Source organism: Malania oleifera, chromosome 1 (genome assembly GCF_029873635.1).
Source record: "Malania oleifera isolate guangnan ecotype guangnan chromosome 1, ASM2987363v1, whole genome shotgun sequence".
In the NCBI taxonomy this organism is placed as follows: domain Eukaryota; kingdom Viridiplantae; phylum Streptophyta; class Magnoliopsida; order Santalales; family Ximeniaceae; genus Malania; species Malania oleifera.
Genome location: NC_080417.1, coordinates 91,232,475 through 91,254,457, shown reverse-complemented (window position 1 = coordinate 91,254,457; position 21,983 = coordinate 91,232,475). Strand labels below are relative to the sequence as shown.

Here is a 21,983-nt window from a genome sequence, read left to right as displayed (position 1 = left end):
GTTGACGAATGACCTTATGTGGTTCGTCAACAAAGTCGTCATTTTGTCGACGAATTTGACCGGGTCAAGGGGTCTATAAATAGATTTTCAATTGCTTCATTGTTAAGAAATCAAAATATCTCTCTCTCTCTCTCTCTAGAACCTGCGCCCACACTCTCTCTCTCTTCGATCCTTCGTCGTTCGTTGCCCGTTTCAACGATTGGAGGTTACCACAAGGATCAGGGAGCGAATATCCACAAATATAGTAGAGTGGATTCTTGATTTCGAAAAAAAGTTAGGGTTCGGTTTTCGAGCATCACATGTGTTTTTTAGGAAATAGGTAAGGGGATTATATTATGTCAACTATGTTTATGAGTTCTGTTAGTTGTCCCAGCCTGGGAGTATATAGTCCAGAGGGGGGGTGAATGGACTCTTTTGCAGAATTACAAATTTTCTCTACAAAATAAAACACTTGGCAAGATGCAAGCAATTATATCACAATGTATGAAATTTAAATCATACACAAGACAAATAATAAAGAATATAGGGAGAGAAAATCAACACCGGTATTTTTACGTGGTTCGGCACCAAGCTTACATCCACGCCTTGAGACCAACTCAAGGATTCTACTATAAGATCTCCTTCACCGGCAAAGAAGCCTTACAACTCAAGAAAAAATCCCTACCCACTCACCAAGAGCCTCTTCGGTTCACAAAGAACTTTCACCAAATGGTCCACAAAGAACCTTACAAGAAGATGATGGAAATGTAATATGATACTCCTTAAATGAGCAAATATTAAATACAAAACAAACCTCACACTATCTCTCAAGTAATGAATCAAACAGAATTAAAGAGCAAGAGAGAATTGACACTTGTGAATGAAGAACAACAATGCAAAGTGTTAGGTGCTTAAGTTTTGGTGTAAAAATAAATTTTTCACTAAGAATGATCAAAAGTCTTCAAAACCATGTTAATACAAGTCTAATAGCTTGTATTTATAGCTCAAGAGCCTTAGGATCCGTTAACTAGTGAAGAAAAGATATTTTATTTGGTAAACTAGTCGTTTTCTGCCCATTAGCGTCATTCTGCTCATCGGACTCGTCGACTAGGCCCCTACACTCGTCGACTAATCACATACTGCAACTCGTCGACGAATCTTCTGTGTTTGTCAATGAGGTCCTTGAATTAGAAAACGTCATCAACATGAAAGTTGTGTCATTTTGTCTTAGCTTTTCAAGAACACCAAGATCATCCCAGTTGGACTTTTCTAGAAAAAGTTATGCCCAAAACACCAAAAATTGTTCAGGACTCAAGGCTACACTACGGTAGCGACGATTGCTTTGTTTTTCCTTATCAAAAAGCGCTTTAATGACTCAAAACATTCTTAGACAGAAGTATATGAAATATATTAAGTCAAATGAAGATAAAACTTGTCCAAATGAGTTTTCTTTTGAACATAAGATACCTTAATTAATAAAACACGTCTGAAAACTCATTTTGATATCTTATATGCTTAGTATGTCATTTTATAAATATACTTGACTTTCTTTGAACCTTTAGGACATAAAACTTGTTTTAACACAATCAGAACTAAGTATAAAAATGTTCTTAAAACTAGGATGTTAAAAACTTGTCCCTTTTAAAACATATTTGAGTTTTAGGACTCATTTGACAAACTCTTATTTTAACTTAGAAAACTATGAATTGTGAGTTTATTACTTTTGTGCAGATCTTATATGATCATGTGTCATAGTATGCTTATGCAATGGCTCAACTCTTACTCTGAAACCATACAAGACACACACCGCAAGAGTTACAATATGCACTCACTCACACAACCCTTATTACAATTAATTTATACACAATAAAAACTTCAGGATGTGTTTTGGGACTTCCGAGTTAGCATCCTTCTGATCTTTTCTATTTGATGTCTACTTGGTCCAATCTTTGCTTCTGATTTGGTACCTCCGTGTATCCGACACTTTGTACCTGTACTAGATAAGATCTGCAAGGATGGAAAATACTAGGAACAACAAATAGGTTAATATCATCAAAATATATAAACCAAGATAGTGTAGCTGTCAGGGCTAACAAGTTCTAACTAATTGAAATGTTACATTTTTTTTTAGATAAACAGTTATGACTTTTCTAGGGTTTTCGGGCCTAGGGTTCGGTTATCCAAATTTATTTTTGAAACTAACTGTTTAAATTTAAATATGATATTTTTAAAGTATAGTATTGGTCTTTTTGAATGTTTTCACCAATTGGAAAGTTGTTATTTCAAACCATAGACTTGTTTTAAAACCAACCAAAGACGGTAGGGTTGATTATCTCCATTTTTTCCATATTTAGCTATATATTTATATTTAGTAAAATAACAACCTAGAGATATTCATACCCCAGTTTTAGCAGCAGTATTAATGTTCTTAAGAAGATGAGTTATGTATGAGTTACTAGATGAAAACTTGAGTGACATGAGTATATTTTTAATTGGCATTAAATGAGCAGGTTTTGTGTAATACTGAACTGTAATGGCTATAAGCTGGGATGAGAGATATGATGGCTATATGCCAAGAGATGAGATGAGATGTGACGGCTAAATGCCGAGTTTATGTAATGTCAATTTTTACCAAGCCAATTATGACAAATATGATACACCAGTTTTTACCGAGTTAGTATCTAACAGATGTTTTCACAGAAGTATGTACAGAGTATTTTATGTTACAGCTTTTATGAAATGAATGATGATTACAGTTTTTTAAGAACTGAAAAACAGAAAGGTGTAAGGCATCTTATGGTAGCCTGATAGGCGCCTGCTTGTGTTTTGACAAGTGATTACCAGTATTTTGATTTTCAAAAATAACTGAGACAGGTGCCTGATTAGTCGTGCCAGGCGACTGCCACTTGAGGGAATTTTAAAATTTTCCAATGGGAAAATTTTTAAAATTGGTTTCTTGAGCTCTAATCTTTTTGTAAACTTGACCAACACTCCAAGTAAACTTGGGGAGCAAGGAATTAAGTTTTTTAACTCTATAAATAACCCCCAAGACAAGGATTTTAATTACCAAGAAATATTTTCAGCAATCTAATACTCCCAAGTGCTCTTAATTCTCAATTGAGTTTTTACTGATTATCTCACATGAAATTGTGCTTTAAAGACTGAATCTTTCAATCAAAGGAAGATTAATCTGGTGATAGAATTTCATTGAGCTTCAATTTCTTTATATTGAATTTACATTAAAGTATATTGTACTGATTGTTGTACTAACCTACTCTATCTGAGAGTGTATCTTGTACACAAATTCTCTTGTTTCTTGACGGCTCCAGGTTATTGAATTGTTGTAACCAAACGTGGGGTATCGCTTGGAGAGGGATCTCTACCTGTAAAAGAGGGAATTGTAAAAGGTTTGCTCCGCCCGGAAAGGAGTGTCTAGTGGAATCCTTTGGTAGTATTGGCCAAAGGCGAGGACGTAGATTGGGGATAAGCTGAATCCCATAAAAATCTCAATGTTCTTCTTTCCCAAGTCTTTATTTTCAGCACCTTTATATATTGTATCGTGTCGTATACTAAGTGCAGGCTGCAGAAAACAAAACTGAAATTAAAAGAAAACTCTTAATAAAAAGAAAGTACGTTTTGATTAACACTTTGCAGAAACCCAAAAGAGAGTACGTTGATTAATTGTTTGCGGAAATCTTAATTAAGAGAGAACAAATAATTTCATTCAAATACAAGGCTTGCAATTACTCACAGGGCAGCTAAAGCAAACATTTTCAAAAGCTGAAATTCCACAAGTGCTGCAAATTGTGGTTGATTGAGTATTTTTGATTGGTTATTTTGAGTTATTGATTCGTTGATTGATTGGTTAAGTTTTATTAACTTGTGGTGTGTTTAGTATTAGTTTGTGAATTGATTGAATTAATAAAGTTGTGTGTTTGATAAAACAAGTAATTCAAGAATTCGTAAAAGAAACTAAAATTTTTTAATAACCCAATTCACCCCCCTATTTTCAATAACTTATACAAAAAATGAATTAAATTTGTATTTATATTAGCTTGCTTTGTTATGCTATTAACGCTATTCAAATTTAATATTACATTTATATTGTAGCGACTCGGAAAATTTCATTCAATTTCTCTTATACCCACTTGTAATAACATAAATATTTCATATTATAATAGTCACTGAATAGATAGCGGAAGACCTTAAATGCAAATTACCAAAGTACTAAATTATCCCAATATAACAATATCAATCTCATTATCACAATAAAGATCTGAACTCATTACAACATAAATAAAATAATATAATTTTAAACACGACTTTCTATCCCACCCACGTTTCACTGCACTACTCTGATCACTGTTATACTCCACATGACATCTAAAAAATATTGAATAATTATAGAGTGAGACACTTCTCGGTAAAACGGAATAAATTATTATCAATATGTGGCAACATGAGTTTTAGTGTAGTAAAAACACATCAAATAATTAACTTAACTTTAATTGATAAATCATGTAAAACTGTACTCATATCTATATATTTAAAAATACTTACTTTCTTCTCAAAACATGCTCTGACTTAATAAATTTCTCTGTATACATAAACTCACATATATGCATAAAAGAACCTCCCTGAATGGATAATCGTATAACATCATGTAATCACCCCCACATAATCAGGTTGTGCGGCCCGAAGGCGGGACTTAGCCTTGACTGGCCTACCACCAAGTTAAGTCAAAATTCCTTGTTTGCAGTACAATTTGCCTACCGCAGCCTGATCCAGACTCCAGAGGCGATCCATAACACTTCGCAAGCCAAATCGACTTCCATAACCAACACTCTTTCTAAGCAATGTGATTGCACTGACATATCTCTATAGCTATAGTATCGAGCTTATCTCTAGTCCATCAAGGTTCTTAAACTATATAATGCAATTTATAATAAAATTGTAACATGATCTCATTTTCATAAGTCTGTATAAAATCTGACATGTTCACAATTTTGTATAAAATCTGTCATATCATATCTTTGTAAAAAACTGTCATTTTATAACTTGGCATAAAGCCGACTGAACTGTCATTTCATACTGAACTCGGCATAAAGCCGGTTGAACTGTCATTTCATACTGAACTCGGCATAAAGCCGGCTGAACTGTCATTTCATAATTATATAAAAATCATCATATTTAATCATACAATAATAATTATTCTCATACCACATGATTTGACTGATAAATCATACTATAATAAACTGTCTAGGAAAAATATATATTTTACTAAAAATTAGGATATAATTAATTTCACTTATTTAATTTAATTCCATTATATTCCAAGAAAACTCGATATACCCAAATCCCTACAAATTAATTTATTTCCAAAATATTCCCAAAAATCATATATAATCAAATTCATGTAGTTTAATTTAACTCGGACATCTTTTTAAAATAAAATCTGAACATAAACATAATTAATTTCACATGCTCAATTTAAATCGGACATATATTAATTAACATAACTCTAATTAAATTCACGTACTTAAATTTAATCGGGAATATTTTTAAAATAGACCTGACATAATATATTTCCCTTACCTTAACCCTGAAGTGGTGCCTACGACGTCTCAACGCTAAATTCACTCCGATTAAAGTGTTTAAGAGAGGAGTTAAGACCCGGATATGGTGTTTGTTTTTCAATCCAGTCGAGAAACGAAGAGAAATTGAAGAGAGAAAGCTTGAGGAGAGAGAGAGAGAGAGAGAGAGAGAGAGAGAGAGAGAGAGAGAGAGAGAGAGAGTGAGAAATTTAATAGAGAGAGAGAGAGTGTGAGGGGGTGGTTTGATATATATATACCCTTCCTGAGGTTTCCTGAACAAAAAAAATCAAACCACCTATCACCTAATCTACATATATGTATTATACTATTTATTTTATTATTTTATTTAATTAATCATCTAATTAATTAATTAAGTAATATTTTATTTTATTTTATTTATTATTTTTTGTATACTTATATGTATGTATATATATTTTGGATCGTTATATATATAATGAGTTATATTCTTGGGGTGATTAGACGAGAGTTCTTAACATTGTGCATTTTGAGAGACATCATTTTCGCTCAATCAATTCGTTTAACCTTTGGGGTGTGTGCATTTTTGAGTGCACCTCCCAATAGAAATATAAACCCTTTCTTTTAATTTTTGAGTTTGCATTGTGGGCATTATATTTTTTATGTTTTCATGCATTCCTCTCACTTTTTATGTCTCAAATAGTACACATGCATATTGCAAAACCACATTCGGTTTGACATCTTATTATTAATTAAAAAAAAATATATTTTTGAAAAAAAATGATTTTCAACATGTTTCTCTTCTTTCTCTCACATATTCATCTTGGTTTTCTAAATTAACATGTTATCTAACATATGAATAAGCAATATCCATCTGTAGGATAAATAAAAATTGCACGAAATTTAGAAGAATTTTGAAATGTGCATGCAAATGGTCAATTGGTCTTGTGGCATGGTCGATCGCCTCATTCTCTGCAGATGGTCAATCGACCTTTTTAGGCGCAGTCAAATACCCAATGCAAAAGCCATGCATATGCCCTTTTCTAAACTTTTCTCAAATTTTTAAGATGATAATTGGTTTAAATGTGACATTTTAGTGTTTTGACGGTACTTAATTTGGGAGTTTAGGATTTCAATTAAATGGTATCTTTTAGATTTTGACCATGTTCAATATACTCTGAAGCCATGGTCTCAAGTTTGAATGACATTTGATTTGATTCAATGTGAGGAATACTAGAGCTTTGATTAAGTCTAATTTGATTTAAAAAGAAGGTTTTTGGGTTTGGATTTAGCTCAATTTCATTTGAAATGGAGATTTTTGCTTAAATTAAATTCAATGAAAGAGAAACAAAAGCAGAGTAGGAAAGGCAGAATGAGATTTGCAAAGTAACGCATTCCAATGATAGGTCTTGCCATTAAGCTTCACAACTGCAGAAGTAAAGATACGTTGACTAACAAATGCGGAGAAAATAAGCAAAATATAAATTCGCCGTTGCCGGGGATCGAACCCGTGTCACCCGCGTGACAGGCGGGAATACTCACCACTATACTACAACGACTCGATGTTGCATGTGGTAAAGCATTAAAGTTATATTATATACGAGTAAAACTGGGAAAGGAACCTTCCACCTTAAGTGCGCGTTTCATTTGTTAATGCAACATGCACTAATACTCGAAGATAGCTGAAAAACATGAAGTGACGTGACGAAGTTTTACTAGTTGTTGGGTGAAAGACTGCCCAGCTGGATTTTATAGTGGCCACGTAACCCTTATCTATTTCTTTATATTCTAACTTTTCTCTTGTTTGGATGGTCCACTCCAGCTATACCTTTGCTGTTACCTTCCGTCGTCACCATTTCCAAACTACAAAACCCAAACCACATGTTTAATACATAAAGATAGAATAAAATTGAATGATATAAAAATAAATTTATCACTTAATCATAATTTGAATTCTTAATCCTACGCCTTTCCATAACGTCCAATTAAAGGCAAAATGCAACTTACAAACAAAATTGATTTTCCTAATTTAAGAGTATATTGCGTCGTTTTATTTATGTTTAGTTTTGTTACATTTGATTTTCATCTATTTGTAGCTTATCTTCCTGAAACCCTCAGCATACCGACAAAGAGTTTTCTAATAAAGAAAGGAGGTGCCGCCAATAAAAGTAAAATTCATGTGACGACCATTCTTTCTTTTTCTTTTTTTTTCCCGAGGGAGGGAGAGGCTCACGGTAAGAGAAGTTTGAAACGAAAAATAAAAACAGCCGGATTTAAAACCGTAAGATTTCTCAACAAACTTTATTCCCAAAACTGAGAAGAAAAGGAAAATTAAAAACAAGCAAACAAAGAATCCACATGAGCAAAATTTTTTGACGTAAACTAAATTAAACTAATTGTGTTGACTTATAGATATAAGAATAGAACGTAAGTTACACTCAACAAATGGGTAAAAAGAAAATTTCGCAAGAGAACTCAGTCCTGTGAAACAGGAAGGGGATTGTCGGTGGTCTTTGGACGCTTGGCATTGTGCTCTTCGCCATCTTCTTCACGGTCATGAGATCCATTTAAGGCCTGGGGACCTAACAGAGAAATATGCTTGCTGGTGATCTGACGACCAGCCCTGAGCTTAGGGCCCCAATGCCTCTCAGGATTTGGAAGGAAGCGTGCCACTTTCTTGGCCTGTGCTTTGCTAAGGGATGCAACTGCTCGAGCAAAATTGGCCTACATAAACCAACACTCAATGGTCACAATCACACACTGCCTCTGTTCATGTGGGTGGGTGTGAAAATGTACATCTGGAAAGAAAGGCTTGTAACAGCCATAACCAACAAGAAAACTCAAAGCAACAAACCAATTAGGTGTTCCTTCTTCTTTTTTTCTCAATGTTATATTTTATTTATTCATTTATTTAATTTTTCTTTTTCTTTTTTTAGGTAGGGGGGTGGGGAGGGGAGGTGCACATAGGAGGGGGGTCAGGGGTTTACAAAATTTCTCAAAAAACTGAAAACCGGACCAAAACTGAACCATTTTCACATTTGGGTTCGATTCTGTCAGTTTTCGACTTCAAATTTTATAAAATATCAGTTTTCGGTTTGGCTTCACAAAAAGAAAAAAAACAAAAAAAATATTTATCCCATATGCAGGCACTTATGCATCAAAAATGGGCCAAGCTCGTTTTGTATTTGATGGTCCATAATAAGCTGTACAGCCCATTGCCCTAGGCTGTTAACAGCAGGGCTACAAAGCCAATATTAGTTGGGCTTCAAAATTTTTAAGTTGGCCTTCCATCACTTGGGCTTACTGTTTTTTGAATTATGTATTAGTAACTGGATAAAACCGTACTGAACCAGATTCTCTGTCTAGAGTTTAATTGAACTGTCAGTGTGTGGTTCAGCTTCGGTTTGATAATTTAAAAACCATTTAGATCAGTCCCGTTATTGCTTTTACCCAAACCCGAACCAAATAAAACTGATTACACCCTTGTGATGGGGGTGTTGGTTTCATGGGGGAAAAAGATGCATGGCAGAATCAAGAATTGCAGGGCTCTAGTGATATTTACTTGAAGAACTGGTTCCTTGGCAAGTATCACACTTCCTGATTGATCTGGTGGTTGTGCTTTCACTGGATGATTTTTTACCTACAGGAGGATCACTGAATCAATATTTGAAATATCAAAATTGTCTTACTAAAAGCATAAATGGTATAAAGCAATTATTTCAACCTTAAAAAATGGGAAAAACACACTTTACACAAGAAATCTATAATCATATGCTGCAATTCTAATGGCAAATAATAGCACTATACATGAAAGCGCTAAACCAATGCAATAATTTGGATCTTTATGGCAGTTGCTTTGAAAAATATCCATGTAAAAAAGGTAAACGGGCAAAGTATTGAGGATAGCGTATCATATAAATAAGGGAACAAAAGGAAGTCCTTACCCAGCAGCGCATAATGTCCCAAATGACATCCATGGGCGCATCTGATTTCAGTCCCAGTGGATTCACATGAGTTCCAGATATACGATATCCTGCATTGATCACAGCAGAACGGAAAATAACTGCTGATGGAGATGTGCATTTTAGTGTTGCACAAAGATTGTGCAGGCTCACAAACAGAGGAATGTCAGGCAATTCCTGCAGGCAATACACTCGTAAGAATCAGAAAACAGAGGCAAAAATGAAAACAGTTGCCTTTGGGCAATGGGCAATGCTGGAAAAATTCCACCATTTGATAAGACATTTAAAATATCCTGAAAATAGCCTTTGGGCTGGTTGAAAGTTTCTTTTCTTCCTTTTTCCCCTCCTACAGTTTGCTGGAGATGGGAACCCGGAGGGGGAGAAGGACCCAGCTGTACTTTCCAGACACCAAACACAGCAGTAGCATGCATTTGCTTTTTACATTACCAATATTATGAAAAACTACCACAAAGGAACCAAGCATACCTCTGAAATTGTCGTCAATACAGCAGAGATTCGATCAAAAGCAGGATAACGATCCTTCAAAGATTTCACATCAGCTAGAATGGAAGTAACCCACTCTTGATCATGGATGGGAGCAGACCATATAGGCCCACCCATGTTAAATTTCTTCCCACAATCGTTGCACTCTTGAGGAACAGCAGGCCCAAACCCAGGTAGATGCCTTACACTGTTATTCTTTGGGAGGAAAAAGAAATGAAGAGGAAGTAAGGAGAGGGAAGAGAATAAAAGATTAAACTGAATTAAAGACAAACAAATCAGGATGATTAAAACAAACACATTTCTTCAAAAGAATATCATGTCTTCATGTGTCTTAATCTAATAAACAATCCCTCAAATCGATCACAAGAACACCACCCTTGTCCCCGCAGCTTAAAATGAGTGCACAACATCATTATTTTAAATCTAGTAAACAAGCCCTGCAATCAATCCTGAGAACAACACTGTTTCCCCAGTGCCCAGAGCTTGCTACAAGTCAACGAAAACATTCTTGGAACCTCTCTCCAAGCTCCATTCCTACACTAATACCATGTATTGTAGGAAGGAAAGAGAAAGGAAGAAAAAAAAAAAGAGTGAAAAGTCCTACTTCCTTTATTTGGTACAGTTGAGAACTGAGAAAAGAACACGTGTAAGGGAAAGGGCTTCTCCTCTCTGTCCCAAAATCAATCCCTCTGAAAGAACATGGATGAAAAGAGACGAACCAGTCAAATTGAATGATAGTCATTTTCTTCCCATCCATTTTCTTTTGTTCAATGAAGCAATAGGAGTGAAAGGAAAGCTCTCTCCCCTTTTCTTTCCTTGTACTTTCTACTTTCTCTTCCTTTTCCATACTTACGACCAAATACAGTCTAAAGCTCCATTTAGCTGCAAAGTAAAAGAAAGAAAGGAAATTTCGGAATTTAACAAGTTTGATAAATCTCCACGTCACAGTCCAATAACAAGAAAGAGTATATTGTTTACATATATTATATCCAACTTGCACAAGCAACCATTCAACAGCACCACCAACCTATGATAAGTGCTCACATTCACCCTGCCTCCCCTCTTTAGTTTTGGTTGATTTTTCGTTTCTCCCTCTTTCCTCTCTCCACATATTTCAATTTGTGCGTTGTGTGGCAGGGAACCCCAAAAACAGGACTGATAGTCTGATACAACCAATCCATCTCGCGGGATGCCTAATTAACGCTCTCATGTCAACCCCATTTTTTATAGAAGCTAAAAAATAAGTGATGGAAAACCACCAATGGAGGATTTTAGATGTTCATATTGTATCAAGTTTTTTATATCTTAGTTTGGGAAAGTCTTGTTATTTTAGAAGTTTAGCCAATTTAGGTTTATTTTGTGTACTTAAGTACTTCAGAGTTATTTTGTAATTTCTCCTCTGACAGTTTGATGGAAAACCACCAATGGAGGATTTTAGATGTTCATATTGTATCAAGTTTTTTATATTTTAGTTTGGGAAAGTCTAGTTATTTTAGAAGTTTAGTCAATTTAGGTTTCTTTTGTGTATTTAAGTACTTTAGGGTAATTTAGTAATTTCTTGTTTTATTGGAGCCTTTATGTAAACATGGGTTCTAGTTAGTAGTGGGTATAAGTGCTGGACATGTAAGTTATTGTAAAGTTATTGTTTTGAATCAGTTTGCAGTTTCCCTCTCTCCACACCACGATATATACATACATACATATATATATATATATATATATATATATATAAACATCTGTCCCTCTCTCCACACCACGATATATACATACATACATACATATATATATATAAACATCTGTCCTGCATCAAATTGGTATCAGAGCACACCACGATCACCATGCAATCATTCGAAGTCTGAATTCCCAGAAATTCAAACACTGTACACTGCAGAAACTTCCCAGAAAACACCAGTCATGTCCCTAAAACTTGAGCACCCTTTTCCACCAACCAAACCATGACACCTCCCTTACCCCAACAATCAGACACCCCCGAAACCCCTTCCCTTACAATTTCATCCCCAACCTATAAGGGAGTGGCCCCCATGCGCCACCTGAAACTACCCCAGCCGGCAGCCCTTCTAATTCCCCCATTTCCTGCATTTTTTTTTTCCTGCACAGAGACCATCACTGGAATCCTTACCTCCTGATCTACCACCAGCCAGAACCCCATCAACGGAGGTCACTGGTGGCTCACGCACTCCACACGTATGGGGGACTTGCTGGAGTTCACCTGTTTTGCTCAGATTCACAAGAAATTGCTTCCAGCTTTAAGAACTTGGTTTTTACCTGATATTTTGAAGCTTTCTGAGTGAATATTGAAGCATCAAGCTTCGTTTGCATTCTTAAGGTGGAACACAGCCTACTCTTGGGGCTGCTGAGCAAATTTCAAAATTTTGAAGGTCTGCCGACATCCAAATTGAGGCCTAGTTGCTGTGTTTGGAGACTTTACTGTGACAAATTGGTTTTCCTCCATGAGATTTTGATGTTGATTTGAAGAAATTAATCTTCGATTGCTTAGTACATATTTTTGGAGGGTAAAATCAGTGTGATATCATAGTTCTTGAAGCATCTGTGAGAAGTTGAAGCGAAATATTTGAAATCTCAAAACTACAAAGTCAGAGCAAGGAGATTTAGGTAACAGTATATGGACTTACTCCATATAAATTAATGTTTCTTATCTATTTGGTACTTGTTTGAGTTTGCAACAGTCCGTATTTACTCTCTGGTTGAAAAAAAAAACCAAAAAAAATGAGTAAATTCCATATATGTGGTTCCTACATAGTTGGCAATTCTCAACAATTACTGGACCCAACTATGTAGTCTTAGACAACTTTCTTCTAGTGTCACCAACTATTACCTTAAATTTAGAGACCTCATTTATCAGTGTACTCTTAGTAAGGAACCTAGAATGGTAACTTTGTTTAAGAAAGGGTCGAGGGATGAAATCAAAAGGTTTATCATTATGCGAATTCAAAAATATCCTACTACTCTCTTTTGAGGCTTACCACATGGCTTTGGAAGGTGAGAGATTTCTCCAGCCACCAACCTATAACACCACTTCCTATCGTGAAGAATTTCATCATTCTAGATCAATTTCTCCATGGTCATGTAGTATTCCTAGATCCTCACAAGATGTTCAAAAGAAAACTCAAATTGTTGAGGATAAACAACCAAATATTGAAAGTGCCAATGCAAATTCTTGTGTAATTGAGTATCATTACAACATAAATAATTTGCATATTACTAGTGCGCAATTTTTTGATTCTTCAGAAGACGTAACTAATGAATCTTCGCAATGGTCAGAAGGGAGTCCTAGGCCCATCGAAGATGTTCAACAGAAAACTTGTTGAGTATCAAAAGTGCCCATCCAAATTGTTGCATAATAGAATATCATTACTACATTAATGATATGCATATAACTAGTGCACAATTTTTTTATTCTTCTGTTGATGTGAGTCATGAATCTTCTCAAAATGAGGTTTTAGACTTGTCTTTAGTGACCCTAAGCACTGTTGCAGCCTTTAGGCCAGAGATGGACCTTGATTTGTCATCACCTTAGTTGTTGAAACTCGCAATGAACAGCAAGATGAGTTGCCAACTACTAGGACAGATATGCCTGTCAATGACCTTGCTCTTCAACCTCAATTTTCCATTTCTAACCCAAAGGGCGAGGAACAATTGGCTGCTGTAGAGTTTGTTGAAAATTCTTCAATCATGGAACCTATCATTGCAAATCCTGTTGAGATAGATTATTTCTCCCCAATCCAGTGAACTTGCACCTCCACTTCCATTCCTTTCATCTTCTCCCGATAAATTTTCCTTAACCAAATCTAGTAAAACATTGTCCATCATCTTAGAGTATGGTCCGAATGCATATTTGCTTGAGCAGCCGATAGACTTAGATATTAATTTGATTTCTTGTTTGGAGGACTTGTTATTTTATCAGAGGACATTGCAGCCTTTTATGCTACTTGCGGTTGGACAATCTACTACACATTCTCGAATGGTGATTGACAATGCAATGCAGGTCGCGCCTCCTTTTCATTTGCCTGCATGTTTGACTTTGTTCCCACACATGGAGCTAAAGCTATTATGTAATTACAAAACTCGAGGTCGAGTTTTTTCTAAGGGGAGTTTGATGGAGAACCACAAATGGAGGACTTTAGATGTTCATATTGCATCAAATTTTTTATATTTTAGTTTGGGAAAGTCTTGCTATTTTATAAGTTTAGCCAATTTAGGTTTATTTTGTGTATTTAAGTATGTTAGGGTTATTTTGTAATTTCTCATTTTATTGGAGCCTTTATGTAAATATGTGTTCTAGTTAGTAGAGGGTATAAGTGCTGGACATGTAAGTTATTGTACAATTATTGTTTTAAATCAGATTGCAATTTCCCTCTCTCTCTCTCTCTCTCTCTCCCGCAGGTTCTGCTCTTCCTCCTCCTCCTGCTCCTCCTCCTCCTCTCTTCTCCTTCTCTCCATCTTATCTTCTTCTTCTTCTTCTCCCTCTTGTTCTTCTAATTCTCACAATTCTATATATATATATATGTTCTAACATCTGTCCTGCATCAATAAGTCAACCCCACAAAACAAGAACGCATTCTATCTTTTAAGCTTTAAAGCACAAACAAGCCACTCGCCCACCTTTATAAACCAAAAGCCTAGCAATTTGCAAACTTTCGATAGGCTTGACACCAGGATTATGGGATTGTTGAAAGATGTCAATCTAGAGGTACTGCAACCAGGTCAACTGCATTGACATGGAAAAAATCAATACCCGTAAATTAACTACAACTTAAAATCAAACCCATCAAACTCAAAATCTGCCAACCCATCCACTTCCCATTTTGTGTAAATATGTTCGTGGCCGTTGAGAACGTGTTATGCTATATCCAACTCAACCAATCTGCTACTCGTAACTTTGCACCCTCGAGGATTTTTATTGATGGTCCTTTTATATTTTTAGGTCTCCAATATTATAAAACTAAAAAAGTTTGAAATTAATTGCTTGTGTGTGCATAAAATGTGACAGAAAACTGGAGTCTCAACATGCCCATATCTGTTGCAATCATGCCTTGCTTGTGCACATGTATACACTACAAATGTTTCAATGACAAGTGAATATATTCATGGCACAAGGACTTGGATCTGGATGCTTACCTTGGAGACAGTCCTCCCAATAGGCTGAAGATGAAAAGAATCACAACCAGTGCACTGATAAACATAGGAGAGCTTTAGTGGGGTATTCTTCATTGCGCTTGCAGAGCTGCATGTAATCATTTCAACCCTTTATCAACACACAAATTGACCAAAGGACTAAGTGAATAAGATCATAATAATAAAAAACAACCATCTTATCCTATTATTTATAGCACATCAAACTACTAGCTAATCATAATGCAGATGCTATTGTCAAAAATTTGAACATAAAAAGGGGCCACCCACGTGTATATACGAACAAACACCCGCACATAAAAGTCCATCTGAACCGATAGCACAGGAACAATGTACCGCTTGTAGCGATTTGCATGGCTCTGCATCCAAGAAGGAATTAAATCTCTGAAGCAACATTTGCTACATATACAATATAGATGAGCACAGTTTTGCACAGATTAAAAGACCATTTGCATTGACAAGGACAACAATTGTCTACACTTTGCAACATAAAATTAGGAAATTTTGAAAGATTTGAAAATTCACTAAATTAAACTTCAAGCAAACGCATAAGAGAATGAAAAAGCCTCTTCCATCCATCTTCATGCTAGTAAGAAGCAAATATAACAGGGATAAACCCTACACACGCCTTTGGGGCATTTTGCTAAAGTACTGGTGTTTAAAATATTTTCAAAGCAACTAAGCATCAGAAAGACCCCAATCAGAGTTCCTTCAAAGGTTTCACCCAACTCCAAGAAATAATTAATGATTCCATTTTGGGATTAGGCTCACTTGCCTGCTCAGTTGTCATCCAAGACCCACAGGTCCTTAAGAAATGACTACATATAAATTTTCCTTACCTGGGAAATCCATGGATTCATACGTACAAACAATAGCCACAACTACCCTTCCCTGTTAACAGGAGGAGCTAGAAAAATTAAGGGCTTAGGGCACACCAGCCTGATAAGGATGCACACACAACTCTGTACATGCCATATCAGACAAGTGCCCTAATCTGCCCCTGCAGTGTCAACCATATTATGCACTCTCTCTCTCTCTCTCTCTCTCTCTCTCTCTCTCAAAAGCACATATACCATACACGTTATTGAACAAAAAAGGATTCACCAATTCTTACCTTCTTTTAAACATGACAGAGCAATTAGGGTTCATCACCTTCCAGTCAAAATAAAGCATGTTAATATTATTGACATATTAATTGGACACTAGAGTTGCAAATTGTCAATGAGCGCTTTGGCATGGAAAATAAATAAGTTAATGGGCTTCAAAGAAAGAGGGAAAAAAAAAGTTCAATTCATAACAGAAGCAGACAGAATAATATCTATGTGGATAATATCAACAATATGCTCTAAGGTTATCTGATGCAACTTGTTTTGTACACGATCTATAATAAGTGCACAGAGCGAAGAAAAAATAGAGAACCAACAGTTTACATCTTACAACAGTTTACACCATGTGAACAACCATTACGATTAGCTGTTTGAAGTTGACAAAATTTCAGCATGTGTTAATATATCCAACAAAAAATTATAGTTAAGACATACTAACATAAAATAACAATTGACAAGTATAACTTTACATTCTTCTTATTCAAACATGGATATCGTACCTCAATGGAGGCAAGGAGAATCCTCAAAGCCATCTCATGGCAATACTTTCCTCTCAATGGATAGGAACCATATCTAAATAACAAAATCAGTTGCAAAATGATAAGCCCACTAATAAAAAACCAGTGCTCTATCACAGGTGAGGAGAGTCTAAAACCTTACTTGGAATAGCAAACCTCCCCATTACCCCCACACAGCACCGCCATGTCAGTTGCTGTACACATCAAAATGCCTCCATCAGCAACAGATTGTACCGCAGAATCCAAGAACACAGAAGGTGAGCCATAAGGATCAAGATCAACCTGAAATGCCATTAACAGAAAACATGCACAAAGAAAGCTATTTGAGGACACAATTACATGAAAATGGTGCACATATCCTAGATAACAGCATTTACAGAACCAATTCCATTTGGTCAAAGCCTCCATTGTTTAAACAATTTCTAGTTTAGGATGCAATTGAGACTTGAGAGCATAGAAATGCCCTTCTGAGAAACCATCCATCTCCACAAGCATATTTTTTGAAAAAATGAAATTGCATGCAAAATCAATTGTATTAGATACATACCACGTCAAATTCTTTTGGGTGGGTGAGCATATATACACGAGCATCGGCAAGATGCGATTCCACCTTTGAACACGCCACTGAACCATTAAATTTTACGTTTCTCTTACAAGCTTCAACAGAGACTGCAAAAGAACAAATAGTAAGATGACTCTTATAATGTATAGATTTGGATTTAAGTAGGCATATAAAACATATACTGATTATTTCTTTACTATAAAAACAAAGCAACCAAATTTTTAGTGCAAAAACAAATATATTACTGAAATGTCTGCTTTTTTTTCTAGACCAGTAAAATGCCTGCTTACAGACTGCAAAAAAATATGCTCTTAACATTTGACTGTAATCCAATGTAAATGCACAGCACACATACTTATAGTTCTAAAGGTCCATTGTGTAGGTTGTCCTTTCAAAATCCAAGGTAAAAAAACAACACACATACTTGTATAGTTCTAAAGGTCCATTGTGTAGGTTGTCCTTTCAAAATCCAAGGGAAAAAAAAGTAGACCCATCCAAAAAGTTAAAAAAACAAACAAAAGAATTGCAGAATTTAATATATTACAAAGCTGAAAACCACCTTTATCATTGTCCAGGGCGACAACTTGACCAATCCCTTCCACTTCAAGTGCATATCTTAGAGCCCTTAACCCAGAAGCTGACAAGGCCTGCATGCTCATAAAATAAAATAAAAATAAAAAAAATAAAAAACTCAATTAAAATTTAGCTATCAAAAAAAGAACAAAATAGGCAGGTAATTTCAACAAAGCATTCAAAACTGGAACATACAGCTAGATAAATAAAGATAAAAATATCTAAAGTTCAAGGAAAACCTCAAGAACTCTGGGTGGTTTCAGTTCCCGTCGACCTTTGGCCTCTGAGGCCTTGGGTGCATCTTCTGAGATGCTACATGGTTCATCTTGAGAAGTACCTTCCAGCTCTTCACATTTTCCATTGGATTTTTCATTACATGTTGCAGACTGAGTAGGTGCTCCCTCTACAACACTTCCATCCTCCTCCGATGCCTTTTGCCCTATTTTCATTCTTTTGGACAAGACTGCTTCATGCTCCTCCTTGCATTTGGATATAAATGTCCTCAGAACAGCAATTGATATGTCTCTGTTGTTAACCTGATTATAGCAGAGTGATGAAGTCAAGATCCTCTCATTTAACAAGAAAACCACAAAGCTAACAGCAGGAGGAAAGGATTATATTGCAGGTAACTAATACACCAAGAAAATAGTTCAGAGCAAGTCAATTGATCTTTGCATTGCAAAGTGTAATGATCTCAGCACACCGGTGAGGTATTATCTGCTTTGGCCCATTAAGCCTCAAAGCTTTGCAATGCAAAAGAGCCTCACAATGTTGAAACCTAATCCATTCTCATATGGCCACGCCCTCCCTAGTACATGCCTAATGCAGAACCACAATAAACCCCCTTACCTGATCCCTCACGCCCTCATCAAAGCAGCCCACCCCTGTTTTTGGGATCCATCCAAATGACAATACCATGTGGTCCTAATATGGTATCAGCCCAACTCTAATGAGGTATTGTTCACTTTGACCCACCAGGCCTCACAATTTTGCCCCATATAAAGGTTCCTCACAAGTTTGAAACCTAATTCATTCTTATATGGCCAAGATCTTCCTAGTATATGATCAATGTGAGATAATGACACAAAGCACATTACAAAATAATCAGACAAAATTACTCTTAGCAATATCTGATTAGATGATAAACTTTGGTGAGTGAAGTCACACCTGAAAGTATTATAGGAAAAAGAAATCCGGGATCTATGTAAATTAAACTTGGTAATAAATAGGCATGTGAAAATGCAGCTTAATGCTGTGAAGGACTCAACTAGCATTAATTCAAAAGTAAAACCTAAGACATTTTCGATGACATTTCATATCATGGCAGAATGTGTTTTTATTGGAGACAGAACTAAAGGTCAAAGCGAATAAAAAATTAGTAGATGCAATAGGCTAATTATGAATGTCCAGAATATGTAGGGAATAATGACCATTAAATTTTTAGTTTGTGTGGATGAAATATCTCAAAAAGTCCTCTTTCTTTTTATGGAAGTAAACAGTATGGAATTAAGTGATGCAACTTCCATTTTTTATTGAACAATCATCTGCTTGTCTTTCCAAAAGAGGTCAAAACACCATTTGATTCAAATGCTGCTCACCTTGTTCTTCATAACATGTAACCTGGCAAAGGAACCACATACAACAAGAGACTATCAAAGAATTTCTCCCACTCAGTTACATCAAGTTCTAACTTTAACCAGAAAAGATGTTGATGTTTTGAATTAACATCCCATCTGGACTAATGAATTCATGACAAAAAAATTTGCTCCAGCTCCACTTATTTGATGAAAAACAAATATAAGATTGGGTCCACATTTATGCCAACATTTGATGCCACTTGTCCTTGATATTATACAATTATCGAGATACATATTTCAAGAATTTACATAAATAAGCAGAAGTCGTAACCTTACTATTTCTCAAACAACAGCAACCTAAAAAAATAGAGAGGAAAAACCTATTTCCCCTCATGTTTTAGAAGAACAAATGTGTCATCAGCTAGGTACCTGCCTTCAAATTCAACCTAGAAAACTTTTATAGTTTTATGCCGATCACAAAACAGAGCTTCACCAAAATAAACAACCCAACTCTTATGAAGGAAAACTCAGTTTCTACATAACACCCTTTTGTCACTCTCACTTCACTCTATGGCTTACAGAGAATCTAACCTGGAGTTCAATTTGTTAACATAAAAACTGTTTATCACAAAAATGAAAGAGACACATCAATACATACTCCCCTTTTTATGCTCGGTGAGACTCCTGTTAAAACATGCTGTCAATTGTAAAGTTTGTAGCGTCAGAGATTGCTGGTACCAACTTCTGTATTCTTTGTTATTTCGAATTTGTCGACTCCATATTTTTACTTTTAAAAAAAAAAAAAAAAACATGTTTTACGGAAATCTTATTTCATTTTCCTCTATACCTAATTTTATAATGAAATTAAGCCATTAATTGTTAGAAATATGACAGGGAAACCTCGTTGTCTTCAGATTTTAAGAAGCTGCTATTCTACTGCATCAAACACCAATCCATCAGGAATTTATGCCAAAAGGGGAGATTTTGAGAAGAGAAGAAACTAAAAAGGACAAAAATAAGACCTGGGTCTTGTTGTAAAACACTTCGTTCTTGGCGTGCATGAGAATCTCAGCTTCTCCCTCTTTGATGATGGTATAATCGTTAAGATCAGTCGACATTGCTTCGCTTTTTTCATACAACGGAGGGCGATGGGTTTCTTGGCGTTTATGGACTCCTGCGGAGAGTGGAGATCTTATGAACAAAAAGCTTCTTATTATTGCAAGTTCCTTCCGCAGTTTCAGAGCTCCTGCAACTATGAAGTACATGAAGACGCCAAAGACGACCATTATATACATCCATGTTTGGCAAAAAAAAAAACCCTATGGAGATTTTGTTTTATTTTTTAAATAGGAACTTCAAAAAAAAAAAAAAGATTTCCGCTCTCTTTTTTTGCCCTTTTAAACGCCTTTGTTTGCAGGGGTTTAAAAATTTCCATCCCCGGCGTATGTTAGAATTGGTCACCGGTTTTGCCGACGGCGCGGGTAGGGTTTTCTATGAGAAGCTCTACTTCAGCACCGTTTGGGTAAGGATTTTATTTTGGGAAGAAAAATAAGAAAAAAAAATTATATATTCTTATAATTATTAAAAACATAAATCTATTTTTAATATGAATATAAAATTAAGAAAAATTATAAATCTATAGAGTTAAATTTTTTTCATTGATTGTGTATATTATATATGAATTTAAAGTTTTATTCATTGATTTTATATATTTTTTCTAATAATCAAACATAACAAAGTGTATTTTTTGTGTATTTTTCTATTTCCTTTTTTTTTTTAAACTCCTTTGAGTTTAAGAAAATTTATGATCTTATTGACCGTATTACCATTAAAGCTTTAATATTCTCCTTGTGGGAATATGTAGATGAGGAAACATCCTCTCCATATATATTCACATGCGTTATGTTATTAAATAATCAATACTTAATAAATTTACCATAACACGGTCATATAGTTATAATGATACTATTTACTTCTTAATGTTCAATTACTCATACGTGTCATATAAATACATATGTAGATGACGTTGCTTTACACCTTATACAGAGGGGAAAATTCTTATAATCTAAGTATTAATAAGGATGAAAGGATGTCATGTGCATAACCTTTTTTTTTTTTTTTGAAGGAAAATCCTTCATTTTCTATTTCTTTTACCTTTTTCATTTGAAAGAAAAAATTGTATTATGTCCTTAGAGGTCCATTTGGGTCAAGAATTTTATTCACGAAAAAGAAAGAGAAGAAAAAATAAGAAGAAAATTTATTTTATATTATTTTTTTCTTTCTATATCAAATACTATTAAAAATAAAAATTTATTTTAATATGATTGAATATTAAGAAAAAATAAATTTTTAATAATGTGTAAGATCAAAATTTTGGTTATCGATTTGGTTTTTTTTTTTTCTTTTGTCTTTTAATTGTTAAACAAACATAAAAAAGTAGAATTATTCATATTTTTC

At 35.0% G+C, this 21,983-nt stretch overlaps 1 protein-coding gene and 1 non-coding gene across 2 annotated transcripts; both read right to left on the bottom strand.

Annotated features, from left to right (window-relative positions):
* Window positions 1-7,036: 7,036 nt before the first annotated feature.
* TRNAD-GUC (transfer RNA aspartic acid (anticodon GUC)) lies at window positions 7,037-7,108 on the bottom strand. Its single transcript has one exon. It is a non-coding gene; the product is annotated as a tRNA-Asp (tRNA).
* A 713-nt stretch (window positions 7,109-7,821) lies between these two features.
* On the bottom strand, window positions 7,822-21,069 carry LOC131160397 (tRNA (guanine(26)-N(2))-dimethyltransferase 2). The gene is made up of 12 exons (XM_058116053.1): window positions 20,549-21,069; window positions 18,189-18,485; window positions 17,936-18,023; window positions 17,362-17,483; window positions 16,957-17,096; window positions 16,797-16,869; window positions 15,461-15,549; window positions 15,176-15,281; window positions 9,998-10,210; window positions 9,494-9,688; window positions 9,112-9,189; window positions 7,822-8,273 (listed from the first exon to the last, which is right to left on the bottom strand). Exons 1-12 carry the CDS (start codon window positions 20,819-20,821, stop codon window positions 8,025-8,027), a joined length of 1,923 nt encoding a protein of 640 aa, XP_057972036.1. The 5' UTR covers window positions 20,822-21,069; the 3' UTR covers window positions 7,822-8,024.
* Between the last annotated feature and the right edge of the window lie 914 nt (window positions 21,070-21,983).